General features: G+C 37.8%; 1 protein-coding gene across 3 annotated transcripts in view; it reads right to left on the minus strand.

Moving 5' to 3' along the window:
• MMP27 (matrix metallopeptidase 27) overlaps window positions 1-15,151 on the minus strand; it is a 38,665-nt gene extending 23,514 nt beyond the window's left edge. For all 3 annotated transcript variants that reach the window (XM_027849481.1, XM_027849479.1, XM_027849482.1), the window contains exons 1-8: window positions 15,015-15,151; window positions 13,775-14,013; window positions 7,652-7,800; window positions 7,143-7,271; window positions 2,639-2,800; window positions 2,326-2,446; window positions 1,431-1,561; window positions 126-285 (exon numbers count right to left, since the gene is read on the minus strand). In XM_027849481.1, coding sequence (XP_027705282.1) covers window positions 126-285; window positions 1,431-1,561; window positions 2,326-2,446; window positions 2,639-2,800; window positions 7,143-7,271; window positions 7,652-7,800; window positions 13,775-14,013; window positions 15,015-15,116 — 1,193 coding nt within the window. In that variant the 5' untranslated portion in view covers window positions 15,117-15,151. The remainder of the gene's footprint in view (window positions 1-125; window positions 286-1,430; window positions 1,562-2,325; window positions 2,447-2,638; window positions 2,801-7,142; window positions 7,272-7,651; window positions 7,801-13,774; window positions 14,014-15,014) is intronic.
• Between the last annotated feature and the right edge of the window lie 1,200 nt (window positions 15,152-16,351).

A 16,351-nucleotide genomic window follows, 5' to 3' on the forward strand; every position in this document is an offset into this window, starting at 1 on the left:
ATCAAAATGTGCACCACCAAAGAATACAAGCCAATACTGGAACATCTTGCTTCCTCTCTATGGGCCTAAAGTTGTACGGGTACTTTTCACTCTAGGACAAAGAACACAGTGCATTCTGGGTTTACCTCCAGTACTTATCTTCAACAAAGAAATAGGTTTTTCCTGTGTTCCTGTTAAAGAGAGCAGCATCTATCTTTTGTGTGCGCCTTGAAAAGCCAAGGTTGTAGATGGGTTTGGGATAACCTGGCAGAATGGCATTTGAACTGATGATCCAGAAATGTCCATCTAGAATGAGGAAAAGAGATAATATTTGAATGTCTTACTCTCAGGGTGAAAAAAAATTGTCTTCAGAGTCTTGAAAAATCTGTAGGTCACAAGGTCAATTCTGCTTACTGACATGATTATTCATTTTATCCCCTTCATATCTAATCTCTTACTTCTGCTCATCAAATCACTAGACTTAGGGAAATAAACAGCTACTTATAGAAAACACCTTGAGGTTATGTCTACATAAGAGAAATACTTTGATTTCTCTGGTCAACTTTGACCAGTTGTAGAAGTCAAAATAGCCACATTAGTCTGAGCATATCCAATCAAAGTATCACTAGAGACACATCTTCTTACTGGAAGCCAAATAAAAGGGAAACAGAAAGGAGAGAAAATGCATGCTGTTTTTTTTAGGAAAGGGTCTCATTTCTTATGATACCCATGCAGGCCCTGGGTACCTTGGTGTTTATTTTCAAAACTGTATAGGAAAGACCTGATATTTGTAGATACAACTTTAAGGTGTACACATTGTCTTATATGCTCTTCACCATAGCCCTTTGAGGTAGTTAGTGCAAGTATTATCATCATCATTTTACAGGTTTAGAAACTGAGAGAATGAGAAGTGAAGGGACTTGTCCAAGGTCACCTAGAAATTGAGCGACAGTCAAAAATCAAAGTCAGGTCTTCTGATTCCAAGTCAAATGCTCTTCACATTACATTTCCGCTATCACCTCAGAAATATATACACATTGAAATACTGGAAACTGTTTATGATATGCTTGTTATAATTTTCTTTACGGTTAAGAAGCTAAGGCTGAACTGAGGGCAACTAAATGGTGCCATGAATGGAGTGCTGGGTCTAGAGTCAGAGGGACCTGATTTCAAACATGGCCTCAGCAACCTACTAGCTGTGTGGCCTGGACAAGTCATTTAACCTCTGTCTGGCTCAATTTCCTCAGCTTAAAAGTGGGATAATAGTAGCACCTACCTCCTAGGGTTGTTGTGAAGATTAAATGAGACAGTTATAAAGTAACTAGCACAATGTGTGATATTTCCTTACTTTATAATAGGGAAGCACTTTCATTCTGGATCAATGGTGATATCTGTTTTCCTAATATTTGAATTAGCTACAAATGACAGAAAAATACAATGTAAGAAGTTACCTTTAAAAATCAGAGTTTCATCCCTGTTATTTTCATATGCAGCTTGAATACCATCTGGTAGAGATGGCCAAAATGAAGAGATTAATTCAAATTCAACTCCTGAGACTTCAAGATAAATTCTCCACAAATGCCTGTTTCAGACATAAGACAATCTTAGGTGTATATACAGTATAGATATTGATGGCAAAGAGGTGCATGTAAATATTCTAAATCATCATCATCATGATTTATAAGGATGTAATAGCATTGAAACTACCCTCACTGAGCAACTCTAAAGGGATAAGAACTTGTTTTTACCTCTGTGGGCTGGGCGGAAGAGATTGTACTCCTTATGAACTCTCTAAAGAGTCCGTACTAGTGAAGGCATTTCTCAGACAGGACCACAACTCTAGGAGGCCAAAGCCTACGTGGCTTGGGGTTGGCCTTCTGTGATGGCACTTTCAGCTCTGTCATTTGTTGGATTGAAAAATGTCTTCTTTGCAGCCATAGGATGCTAGAGTCAGTTTTAACTTTGGAAGGGACTTTGGAGGTTGCCTAGTCTGCCTCCCACCCAAAGTAGGAAAACTCTCTAGTCTAGTCATCCAGGTAGTTCTCCAGTGTCTGCTTGAACACTAAAAGTTAGGAATCTATTAACAAATGCAGAAATGACATAAGGAACAAAAGTGAGGCACTGTGGTCAATCAAAGCCTAAGTAATTCAATATGGCACAAGTCCCTACCACAGATTACAGTGTTCTAGGATAGGATTTAAATATTTGTTCAGTATCCTTCAAAATAATTGCTTAAAATAGACATTTTGCCCTTTGGCACAATGGACACTCAACAAAAGAAAAATTCATTTAAAAAGAACAAGTTCCAGAAAAGGAAGAGATCTGGTTGAGAGAAAAATGGTTTACCTGTCTTTAAAGAACATTACTTCTCTACGGAAGGTGGTGACAGCATCGAAAGTCAAATTAGGGTCACAGGCTTGGGGGATAGTGGGTCTCTTTGGCTTAGCAGATACCTTAGGTGAGGATCCTTCAGTGAGAGAACAATGCATTTGAAACAGCCATAATGAATGACAAGATTGTGAGGAAACAACATGAGTACAGAGGAGGCTTGCACAATGGGAGTTTTTTTATGAAAAAATTTAAGAAATGATTTACCTAATTTCCTTTCTGAAAGTCTTCTTGTTCAACACATTTGTGTAAAGTCTGGAACTCCACTTACCATAGATGGCCTGAATGCCCTTGATATCATCCTGAGAAAGGGGAGATTTGCTGAGATCAGTGAAGGCGTAATTTGGGAACATCAAGGCACTTGGATCGTTGGAATGAGAGAGGCCCAGGGAATGGCCAAACTCATGAGCAGCTACAAGAAACAAATTGAATCCTTAAAAAAAATAGAAACAGACAATTAGCCAGTCAGTCAACAAGTGCTTATTAAGAACTACCTGTTTGTCTACTGCATGCCAGGTATTGCACCAAGCACTATGAGTACAAAGAATAGCAAAACCAGTCCCTTCTCTTAAGTAGCTCACAGTCTAAAGGGGGATAAAACATGTAAATCACTATGTAAATACAAGATGTATATAGGATAGGTGGGAAATAATCTCAGAGAGAAGATAGGGGTGGAAAAGATCTCCTGCAGAAGGTAGAATTTGAACTGAGCCTTCAAAGAAACCAATGAGCCAAGCAAGAGTCAAAGGTGGGCAGGGAGAGTATTCCATAACATACCATAAATATGCTGAGTCAGGAGGTAGAATACTATGAGATAAATAGCTGTGCAGTATAGTGTAAAAAATACGATACTCAACTTTATTGAGCTTAATAGATACTTTTGAATGAATAATAAACATAGGTAAATTAGATCACTTGCATGTTAGATGAAAGGTTGGCTTAGGTGAGATGAACATAGGATTGTCACAGTAAAGACAATACTTTTATGGGCTAGAATTCATTCAGGAATTACTCAAATTCACTATTGAAAGATAGCTGTCTTATTGCAGATTTAATGAAGTTTGGAATACCAAAGTTCACTTCAAGGAAACATGAGCACACAACATTACTGAAAAAACATTATTGAGGGGACCTACAGTAAAGAAGGGCAATCAGGAACAATAGATACGGGTCAAGTTCTCTGGATCCCTGCTTAGAATTGGGAGCTCAAGCTGGTAAAGTCTCCTGTGTTTTTATAGCGTTCTTATCTAAGGTCAAACAGGACCAGACACTGGGGAGAAGGAGGAAGGAGCCTGGGCTTAGGAACTGGTGCTGATGCATGATAGTGGTGGGGTGGGAAGAGGGAAACTCCTGGGGAATTGGTAACTCGGTAATATTTGAACTCTTTGGGAAAGGGGCTTTCAGTTGTTACGGATGATCTTCTTTTGACTAATGCCTTGACTCAAGGCATTTGAGTTTTCCTAGGCCTTCTTCATTTAGCAGGATAAGACTATTGAGGTTCTTACAACTCCTTTATGATTTAATAGGTAAGCGTTAGGGAGGTACATAAAGGTTAAATGCTTTGTCCAGGGCCACACCATCTAATAAAGTTTCAGAGGTACTAAGCCCAGTATTCCATGCAATCCATCAAGGTATCTTTTCATTCTGGTAGACAAGATGAAATTCAGCATATGGAAGTAAGGTGATTTTTCCTGACAGAGCTGCAGTTAGAGTGAGGTTGCTGGTCCTTTGCCACAAACACTGAAATGGAAAGGGTGTTTGACAGCACTTGTACTCTTAGACTTGCTGTGCAGAAACAGCTATGAAGCACCTAATTAGCAAGGATTAGATAAAGTAGGAAGCCTCAGGATCACATATTTCTTCTCCTTCATGGTCCATAGCCTGCGAGAGAAACTCCTTAGACCACTCTGCTCATCATCCTTTAATCCTCACCCTTCCCTAACTGAATTGTCCCATGTATGAAAATTGCTACTTATGTCTCTGCACATTGGAGTCTCAGAAACCCTTATGATTGCTACTTTAGGAAGAGAACCTATAATTATTTGCTGTTAGGACTATAAATTACTATCCTGCATTTTAGACAATGCTGCTGATGGTGCCACTCAAATACTCATATGGATTTATAAACTCATTGATTTAGACAATGAATCCATAATTATAATCCAGCTGTACCTGCCCATGATTATGTGCTTTTTGTCTATATCCTCACATAAGTTTGCCACAGAAAAGTCCATTCAGTGAAGCAGAGGTCTTCAAAACTTTCCCCTGATATCCTGAGAATTCCAGTGGAGCACTTTCTGTCTGCCTATTATCTATCACTCTTGCACAGGACCAGCCCATTTTTTCTTCTGTGAAGCAATTTCTCAATGGCATTTTTTACTCCCATTCTATTCACACCTATCATCCTGTGGATTTTACCTCCGTAACATTTCCCTTTCTCTCCTTTGACAATGTCACCACTTTGTTTAAGGCCCTTATCACCTCACTCTTAGACTATGGTCTCTCTGCCTTAAGTATCACCCCAATTGAGCCTGTTCTCCACTCAGCAGTCAAATTGATCTTCCTAAAATGCAGGTCTTACCATGTCACACACACACTGCTCGCCCTCTCTCATTCAATAAACTTGAGTTGCATTGGTAGAAATGCAGAAACAATAAAGCATCTTACTGCTCTCAAAAAAAAAATAAACTTGAGTTGCTTTTGTTCACCTCTAGGATACAAAGTCATCTTTTTGGCATTCAAAATCCTACACAACCTTCCTACCTTTCCAGTCTTCTTACACCTTAAATCCCAACCTGTACTCTTCAGTCCAGTGACTGGCTTCCTTGCTATTTCTCAAACAAGACACTTTATCTCTTAACTCAGTGAAACTTCACTGGCCATCCTTCATGCCTATAATACTCTTCCTCTTCATCTCTATCTCCTGCTTTCCTTGACTTTTTGCAAGTTTCAGCAAAATCCTTGCTTTTTCCAGAAGACTTTTCCAGTTCCCCTTGATGCTAGTTTCTTTCCTCTGGTGATTATCACCAATGGTCCTGTATATATTTTACATGTGCATATAGGGTCTTTTTTTATTTTGTCTCCCTCATTTGACTATTATCTTTTGCCCTTTTTTGTATCTCCAGTGCTTAGCACAATGCCAGGTGCTTAATAAATGCTTCTGACTCTTAAGTGACTGGCTGACTTTAGTGGAATATCCTCCCTACAATGGTCAAGTATGGAAATCTTATCTGTCCTTGAAATCTTGGCTCGAATGCCATCTTCTCCAAGACACATTCCCTGATCCTCCTTAGCCAGAAATTATCATTCCTTCCTCATTGAACTTCCACAGCGTATCATAGTTTGTAACAAGAATAATTGTAATAGCTAACATTTATATAGTGCTTTAAGCATGTCCAATTTGACCCTCACATTAACCCTGAAAAATAGGTGCTATTGTTATCTCCATTTTATACATGAGGGAATTGAGACTGATTGAGCTCAGACACAGTAGGTGTTTGAATCAGGCTTTGAATTCAGGTCTTCCTGACACCAAGTCCAACATTGTCCACTGCACCACTCTTATAACCATCCTCACTCATATTACATATTGTTGTGTATCTTCCTTATCTTAATTACTAGACATGAAGCACCTCAAAGCTATGCATTATATTGTATTATATAAGTTGTCAGTCTGCATAGCACTCACCTAGTGCTTTGCAGATAGTAAGTCAAGTATTCCCAACCAGTTGTGCATTTATTCACAGGACATCCTAAAAGCTTGTCAAGGGCTATGGAGAATATTTGGTAAATGACTATACTATATTCTTGAAGCTATTTGATCTTTTACTTATATTTAGGTGTATGGTAAGCAACAGAATTTATTTCCTTTCCCATTAAATAAAGGGTACACAAAGATTACCTGGAAGTCTAGCAGTATAAGGACTAAAAAAGATTGGGAATCTCCATCTATGGTAGGCATTAAAAATACACACACACATGAAAGAACGACTGTCCTCTACATGCAGGATAACCAGCCCATAAATGAACAGTGTGGAGAAGGCTCTTCTTTTATTTATTTTCAAACAACAAAGTTGGTATTTGCAGTTGGTAAAATCATTCTGTAATATGGAGGCTAGAGCCTTGAGGCAACTTTGAGAATTTGGAGAAAAACTATTATTGGCAAACTACTATTTTGGCGAATGGGGAAGGAAGGGAGGGAGGAAGGAAGGGATGGAGAGAAGAATTGAGGAAAGAAGGGAAGAAGGAAGGAAAGGAGGAAAGGAGAAAGAAGAAAAGAAGGGAGGGAGAGAGAAGGAAGAAGGAAGAGAAGAGGGAATGAAGGAAGGAAACGAATATTTATTAAATATCTACCATGAGTTAGGCATTATGCTAAGCAATTCACAACTATTATCTCATTTGAGCCTAGAGCAAGACTGAGATATAGGTGTTATTATTTCCATTTTGTAGTTGAAGAAACTAGGATGGACAGGGGGAACTAGCATTTTTAAGTACTTACTATTTTCCAGGCACTGTACTAAGTGCTTTACAAATATTACCTCATTTCATACTTAGAACAACACTGTAAAATAGGTACTGTTATTATCCTCATTTCACAGTTGAGGGAACTGAACCAGACAGAAGGTGAGTGACTTGCCCAGGGTCATAGAGCTAATGTCTTAAGCCAGGTTTGAACTCCTGTCCTCCTGACTCTAGGACTATTACTCTATTCCTAGACTGATTTAAAGTAATTCCTTAAAAAGAAATGTTGGCTATTAAGAATCCCCAGAACTCACCACTTGAATCTTTGGTCCAATTTTCATCTTCATCAAAGTGGGTATCTCCACCAATTCCCCAGCCAGGAGGAAAAGCATGGCCCAGCACTCCTAGTGGACCATCAAATTGCCGCGGACATTTACCATGGGCTGTAAAATTAACAACAATAACAGACTAGCATTTATATAATATTTTAAATTTACAAAGCATCTTACAAATGTTATCTCAGAATTTCAATGTTGGAACCAGTATCTACAAAAGATCCACTCTGTAATATCCCTAAAAAGTGGTCAGATAGCCTTTCCTTGCAAACCTCTGGTGATAGGGAACTCACTTCCTCTCAAGGCAGCCCATTTTACTTTGAGAATCTAATTATTAGAGAAGGTTTAACCCTCTTTACCTGAACTGTATTTTACAGTTGGCACCCATTGCTTCCCTCTGGGGCTAAGCAGGGGCTAAGTCTCATCTAATTCACACAACCCAAGATGAAAACACCCTGATTTATTACTCAATCATATTGTAACTATACCTCTGGTCCTAAAAGCAACCATGATGTCAGCAATGCCTTTGGAAATCCTGGTGAATGTTAGTGGGGTCACCTTGCTCCACACTTCCAGAGCTTTTTGGATGGCTTCATCCACATCAGAATTTTCCATATCAGGAGTATAGTTCAATATCCTTGAAAGTTAACATAAACATTCATGCAAATATGTATTCCATATCCATATAGGTATATAGATAACTAAATCACTGATGTCCTATTACACAAGGTCCACATTTGCTTCTCAGACTTTTTTGTCTAATTCCCTGTTAGAAATACAAATGCATATACTTGATAAATCTGTATGTATACACATATGTATTTACAAATATACATACTTGGTATGGCTATAAAGTAATGAGACTTACATTCTTGAAGGGCTTATAGAAATCATCTTTATAATACCTGTGTATATAGCCATGTACACACACATCATTGGCTAATTAATGTATGTTTCTACTCATTAAAATTCTCCCCTCCAACCACTAAGAGTTAACCAAGGGAAAATGTTATTTACTAGTTAATCAACAAGCATTTAGAAAGTGCCTACCATGTGTCAGGCACTGTCCTAAGCTCTAGGGATACAAAGAAAGGTAAAAGATAATCCTTGTTCTCAAGAAGCTTATAGTCTAATTTTATATCATAACTTTATTAGAATTGGGATTGACCTTCGAAGTCATATCAGTTCCACATCTTTATTTTACAGATGAGGAAACTAGAGCCTAGGGAAATGAGGGGACTTGCCAATGTGCTAATTGTTGGGGATACAGACAAAAATAAAACACTCTGCTTCCCAGAAGAACTTGAATTTTATTGTGGGAGGCACATATACATGGAGTATATACAGAATAAATACAAAGCAATTTTTATTTTATTTGGGAGAGGTACTAACAACTGAGGGGATCAGGAAAGGCCTCATGTGAGAACTTTTAAGAAACTAGCATTCCTTAGAGATGGGGGTGAGAGATAAGTGCATTCCAGGCATAGCAGGGGGGTGGGCAGTCTGTGCAAAGACATGGAGATGAGAGGTGGAATGTTATGTATAAAGAAAATCTAGAAAGTCACTTTGTAAACTATCAGAAAAAATAAAATACTATTTAAAAAAAGAAAGCCAATTTGATTAGACTATAGACTATTGAAAAGAAATTATGTCAAGATGGTGGAGTACAGGCCAGGACCCAGCTGAACTCTCCCAATATTCTTCCCCAACTTTAAAATAACACCTCAAATCAAATTTTGGAGAGATAAAGCCAACAAAAAGTGAGAAGGAGACTTTTTTATAGCCTAAGAAAATTTAGGAAGCCCAAAGGAGAAATCTGTAACACTGAGGTGGGTACAGTCTTGGAGGTAACCACAACCTCAGTACAAAAGCAGCAGCTTTGGGAGCTCTCAACCCAGAGACTATAAGGGGGTTAGACAGCTGTTCATAAAGAGATTATAGGGGACCTTTTGATGACACTAGTTGCAGCTGGTGCTGACTGGCAACTTTATTACCCCTATGCAGTTCTGGATCTCAGTTCCAGGATAGAGAGGAGCACTTGTGATCAGTCACAAGGGAGCAGACACCAAGGGCACAGTTCCAGGGCTAAGGGAAGCATGAGTACTTGCAGCTGCAGGAGAACAGAGGACCTGGTCATAGTTCTAGGGTCAAGATGAGCACCAGTACTTGTGGCTGCAGGGGAGCAGGGACCCTTCCTGGGTAAAGACCAGAGCATAGACAAAGAGAGCATGACCACACCTCTCCCAGGATAACACTAACTTGGAAGCACTGAAAACTTGCAGACTCCCAGAACTGGTTCTGAAAACAGCAGCATGAAAAAGTCTGAAACTTGCACAGTGTCTCCCCAACCAGGTAGTCAGAGCCTAACTTTAACATAAAGTTTAAAGTCAAGAAATAGGCTGGGAAAATGAGAAAATAGAAAAAGAAAAAAAAGAAAAAATACCAAACCCACAACTTGATCATAAAAAATTACTTTGGTGGAAGAGAAGACCAAGGCATAAACTCAAAAAAAGACAAGAATATGAAAATAGCCACAAACAAAGCCTTAAAGAAAAAATGCTAATTGGACCCAAGGTCAGCAAGAATTTCTGTTAAAGAAAGAGATAAGAGTGGTAGAAGAAAAATTAGGAAAAGAAATAAGAGTTGAGAAAATTATGAAAAGAGAATTAACAGTTGAGTAAAAGAGGAACAAAAAAAATCCTGAAGAAAATGCCACCTTAAAAAAAGAATTGGCCTAATGGTAAAAGAGGCACAAAAATTCAGTGATAAAAGTAACTCCTTTAAAAGCAGAATAGGCCAAATGGAAAAGGGGTTTAAAAAAAACTCACTGAAGAAAAGAACTTTTTAAAAAGAAGAATTGGACAAATGGAAAAGTGGTCAAATATTCACTGAAGAAAATAATTTCTTAAAAATTCAAATTAGACAAGTGGAAGCTAATGACTCCATGAAACTTCAAGAAACAATAAAACAAGATTAAAAGAATGAAAAGATAAAAGAAAATGTGAACTACCTTATTGGAAAAACAACTGACCTGAAAAACAAATCCAGGAGATATATTTTAAGAATTATTGGACTACCTGAAAGCCATTATAAAATAAGAGCTTATGCATTATAATTTAAGAAATTATTAAGGAAAATTGCTCTAATATCTTAGATCCAGAAGGTAAAATGGAAATTGAAAAAAAAACACCACTGATCACCTCCTGAAAGAGATCTCCAAATGAAAACTCTCAAATTCCAGAGCTTCCTGTCAAAAGAAAAATATTGCAAGCAGCCAGAAAAATAATTCAAAGTTTGTGAAGCCACAGTCAGGATTACAGAAGATTTAGTAACTTCCACATGAAAGAGTGGAGGGCTTGGAATATGATATTCCAGAGGGCAAAGGAACTAGGGTTACAACCAAGCATAACCTACCCAGCAAAACTGAATATAATACTTCAGGAGGAAAAGTGCATATCTAATAAAATAGAGGAGTTCCAAGCATTCCTGATAAAAATACCAGAACCAAATAGAAAATTTTACATTCAAACTCAAGAGAAGCATAAAAAGGTAAACATAAAAAAAGCCCCTTATAAGGGACTCAATGAAGTTAACTGTTTACATTCCCATGTGGGAAGATGATACATGTGTCTCCTAAGAATTTTATTATTATTAGGGCTATTAAAAGCAGTAAGGTGTAAGTCAATTATGTTGGAATGAGCTCTAAAAAGATAATATAGGGGTGAGAGAAGGGGGAAGGTAGAGTGGGGCAAACTTTCCCACATAAAAGAGATGCACAAGGAGGAACTTTTGTAGTGGGTGGGGAAAATGGGGGCTAGGGCACAATGTTTGAACCTCACTCTTATAGAAATTGGTTCAATGGGAAGAAAAAATATATATATGTATGTATGTATGTATATATGCACACACACACATGTACATATACATATACACACACATTTAGTTGGGTATATAGATCTATTTACCCAATAGGGAGATAGGAGAAGGAGATAAGACACATGACGGGGGGGCATGATAAAGATGAGGATAGAATGGGCAAAGCAGTGGTCAGAAGCAAGATAAACTTTTGAGGAGGGATAGGATAAAAAAGAGAGAGAAGAATTAACAGAGGAAAATAGAATGGGGGAAAATACAGTTAGTGATCATAACTGTGAATGTGAATGGGATGGACTAATCCATAGAAGGGAAGCATATAGCAGAATGGATTAGAAACCAGAATCCAACAACACATTGTGTATAAAAGACACACTTGGGACGGAAACACACAGAGAGTTGAAATGAAGGACTGGAGCAGAATCTATTATGCTTCAGCTGATGTGAAGAGGGTAGAAGCAGCAATCATGATCTCAGATAAAGTAAAAACAAAAATAGATCTAATTATAAGAGATTATCAAGGAAAATACATTTAGCTAAAAGGTACCATAGACAATGAAATAATATAAAAAACTTTTACAGCAAGTTTTCCTGATAAAGGCCTCATTTCTCACATATGTTGGGAACTGAGTCAAATTTATAAAAATAAGAAATATTCTCCAATTGATAATTGCTCAAAGATGAACAGGAAGTTTTCAGAAGAAGAAATCAAAGATATCTATAGCTGTATGAAAAAAAATACTCTACTGTTGATTAGAGAAAGGCAAATTAAAACAGCTCTGAGGTACCACCTCACACCTATCAGAAATGACAAATGCTGAAGAGGATGAAGGAAAATAGATACATTAATGAACTGTTGGTACAGTAAAGATAGGAGAGACTGGAGGCAGAGAAATCAATTAGAAAGTTTTTGCAGTATTCCAGGAAGGAGGTGATAGAATCCTAAACTTAGAGGGGGTAGCCATATGAATGGAGAGAACGAGATGAAGTAGAGATGCTGTTGAGCTGGAATCAACAAGACCTGGCATTGGACTGAGCTGATTGAACATGTGAACTGAGGAAGAGTGAGGAGGATAGAACTGCGTAATGATTGTGAATCTGTGTGACTGGAAGGATGGTGAAAAGGGAAAAAATGGAAGAGGTCTGTATTTGGAGGAGGTAGGATCATGAGTAATGAAATGGCAGACATGAAGTCTATTGACTTTAAATTCAGGGCTCTCTAGAGGAGGGGAAAATTGGTCAGATACATAGTGTTTGACTGGACATTCTTATTGGCTCCCAACTTGTATCATTGAATATGAAAGACATTGGAACCCAAACTTAAACATAATGCTCTTTCCATTCAGGGACCAATGCAGAGCTAGACATGTCAGCCTTAATGATTACTTTAGTAATCATTCTTTTTTCTATATACAGATGCATTGTATCTTTTCCTCTATACAGACGCATTGTATCTTTTCCTGTACCCTCAGCTATAGTCATTCTCTTTCCATGTTGCACTTTAATTCATGCCTTCTGAATGAAAATGATGATGATGATGATGATGATGGTGGTGGTGGTGGTAGTGGTGATGGTGGTGGTGGTGACACTAATAGCTAGCATTTATATAAAATGCTTTACTTACATTATCTCATTTGATCTTCACAACAACCCTGTGAGGTAGATTCTATTATTATCCCCATTTTACAGATGAGGAAACTGTGGTTGGGAGGTTAAGTGACTTACCCAGGCTCAGAACCATACAGCTAGTAAGGATCTGAGGAAGTATTAGAACTCAGGTCTTTCTTACTCCAAGTTCAACATTCTATCCATTGTCATCCTAGCTGCCTAGCACTAGGTGAGCTACTGATGCAAACTATAAGAACATCAGTTATCTGGCATATGTTTTCTTACCATAAAGGAGGCTGGTTTCCACCAAGAAACTTTTAACACTAGCACTGAGAATAATTCCTGTAGGGCATAAATACACCTGGGGAATAACTGGTAGCTGTAAACAGTTTTGTGCCCTTGTCACCTCCCACATTTTCCTTGGTGTCCTTCGATCTATCAATCTTTTTGCTGCACTTAGGAGCAGATTTAGAACCATTATATTATCTTTCTGAGCCTGCTGTTTGCTACCCATGTCTCTAAGGTATAGTAATAAAAATAATAGTGAGCATTTATGTAATGCTTTAAGGCTAACCAAACATTTTACAAATATAATCTAATTTGATCCTCACAACAACCTGGGAGGTAGATTATTATCCCCATATTACAGATGAGGAAACTCAAGCAAGTAGAGATTAAGTGATTTGTCCAGGGTCACACAGTTAGTAAATTCTGATGCTGGATTTGAATTCAGGTCTTCTTGATTTCAGGTCCAGCACTCTATCTCCTTAGCCACCTAGATAGAGCAAGACAAGAGAGCTGTGGAAAAGATAAGACTCTTAGAAGATGTATAGACTTTGCCCATTTCCTTCATTGTGAATCAGGAACATATATAATTTATTTCAAGCCAGTTACAATAATTATTGTAACAGCTTATTTTATAACAGCTTTAAGTAGAGGATTCCATAACTTTCCTCAAAATCCATTCTAATATTTAATAGCCCTCACAGTTGGGAAGTTCTCCATTTCCAACTTAAACTGGCCATCTTCTAGTTTCCATTTATTTTTAGACACATTTCATACAGTCAAGTACACATGTGTAATGTGAGAGTAGAATAGTTACAGGGTGTTAAAGAAGACAGAAGCATTACCTATATGTGAGGCTGTGTTTTCTCCACCCAGGTAGAATATAGCCATATTGACCCACATCAGGCATCCCACATCTGGGCTGTTTCATGGTCTCAAGGGTGTTAGAGTCAAGTCTCCCAGTCACTGTCAATCCAAAAAATGCTTGCATTTCCCGGAGTTTTCCATCTAAGGATACGTTGCTCTTGTTTTGAACAAGATGACTCCCTTCTGTTTCAAGTGTATAGAACTGTCCTAAATATGCCTGACCCAAAAGATAAAAAACAAAACAAAACACATATATGTGCACACAAAGATACAAATATAAAAATACAACAACACACTTTAGGACATAGTGAGCTCTAAATTAAACTCATTGAACAGAATGAATTGGAATTGACCAAAGAAAACAAACCCTAAAATTTCTCAAACTCCAACCACACCCAAGAGGATGTTAGGCCTCTTTTGCTTGTTGGGTAATGTTTATGTTTTTAACTGTCTTGGCTGCTATGTTCAGCCTGGTGTTTCCTAGAAACAGATTTTCTATGTACAAATTCTTTGCTTTGTAAATACAATCAGTTTCAGTCACATGGGACCATCAAATTGTGATGATTTCTATAAGCCCCTTCCTGAGTTCCCATTGTGAACAGATATTATAAACCAGCATCTTAGGCCATTCTAGTCAATCTCAAAATCCTTCCTGGTGCATCCTTATGGTAGTTGCTACTACTATGCTTTTGTTTTTCCGTCTCTACCTCTATTTCTGTATTTGTGGACCTCTGTCTTTGTCTCTGTCTCTATCTCTGTTTCTGTCTGTGTGTTTTTCTATGTGTTTGTGTATCTGTATCTCTGTCTGTGTCTATCTCTCTATCTCTGGTCTTTGTCTCTTTCTCTGTCTCTGTGTGTGTCTGTGTCTGTGTCTCTCTCTGTCTCTGTCTGTCTGTCTGTCTCTCTGTCTCTGACTCTCTTTCTCTCTCTGTCTCTCTCTCTGTCTCTCTCTCTCTCTTTCTTTCTCACATTCCCTGAAATTCCAGCAGTCCAGCATTGGACTTCTTTGCTCAGAACTTAACTGTTTAACTTAACTATTTGTCCCCCACCCACCCACTCCACCCCTATTCATTGCCTCTTCCTAGGAGCTTCTTCCCCTTAGAAAGGTCAGGGACTCATTTTGCTAATGCTGCAGGTCCTTAGATGATGGTTACAAAAGTAGCTCCTAGTTTTCATTGTATTTAGTCTGTCAGTCAACAACACTCATTGAGTAAGTACCTGAGCAAGCTGCCTGCTTTCTTCATGCTCCCTCTTGGGATCTGCAGGAAAAGCAGAAGAGGACGCTAGAGAGAACAAGCAGAGGAAGGGCAAGATCTTCATCTTGGTCCCCACTTCTGTGCCTTGTTTTTGCAGGACGCCTTCCTCTCTTCACATGAAGCCAATCCTGCTTGTACAGAACTTCAGCAACATAAGTCAGCAGGGCCATGACTCATTGATTGTATCATCTTTTAATTAACAACAGAGAAATGCATTTCTCATAAAGCTTGCCATGATAGAGTTTTATTTTCCTCTCAAACTTCATTTTGAAACCCCAAAATTTCCTTTTAATAATTAGACACAACCATTCTCCATGGCCCACTTAACTCAGTTGTGAAGTTGACCATGTAAGTGTAACTTTGCTTTTTATAAAGTTGACTTTTAAATATAGAAATACTGAATAGATTTTATAAAAGCACTTTCAGTTCAATTGAAATCAATGAGATTAACAAGATATATTTTCCTCTAAATAGTTCAAAGTATTTTTGTAGCCTCTATTTCACACATTTTTTTCCTGAAGAACCATACACATTCAAAGTACCCAACCTCATTATTAGAAACACACAAAGAAAGAAAGAGAATGAATGAATGATTAACACTCTCACCATATAGGTTCTGTATTTTCATTTGTTTCAGTCATAAACATATATTAGCAAAGAGATATACTTTGAAAGAAATATTCATCTTCTTTTCCCTTGAACTTAATTTAATTCTTCACTTCAAACAGACACACAGATACTGAAACACATAGACAAATACACAGAAACAGAGACAGAGAGACAAAGACAGAGGCCCACAAATAGAGAGGTAGAGATAGAGATGGAGAAATAAAAGAAAATTAAAAAAAAATAAAAAGACCATGGGACCTTTCAATTTGATTTGCAACTGAAATCTTCAATTTAGGGGTGTGTGCTGGAAAATATTTAATAAGGAGATCGTCAAAACAGAATTGTGATCAGAACACATTTTTAAGTTTAATCCACATCATTAGCATTTTCTCCATCACTTTGTGACAATCAACAAAGCAATAAATCAAGCCCTGATTTATAGCGTGTCCATTTCTGAGGTAAAAATGCTCACACTGGAAATTTAACGATTGGCTTTCTCAAATCGGTTTGAGCTAGCCCCCGCACACACCTTCCTTCTTTATGCATTACATATTTCATTAAAATGTGAGCTCTTTGAGACCTTTTTCTTCTATCTCTTTGGGATACAGACCTAGTTGTAGTATTACCTGGTCAAAGCATCTGCACAATTTTATAGCCCTTTGAGCATACTTACAAATTGTTCTCCAGAAT

The sequence above is a fragment of the Vombatus ursinus genome, unplaced genomic scaffold (genome assembly GCF_900497805.2).
Source record: "Vombatus ursinus unplaced genomic scaffold, bare-nosed wombat genome assembly UNPS02007612.1, whole genome shotgun sequence".
Lineage (NCBI taxonomy): Eukaryota > Metazoa > Chordata > Mammalia > Diprotodontia > Vombatidae > Vombatus > Vombatus ursinus.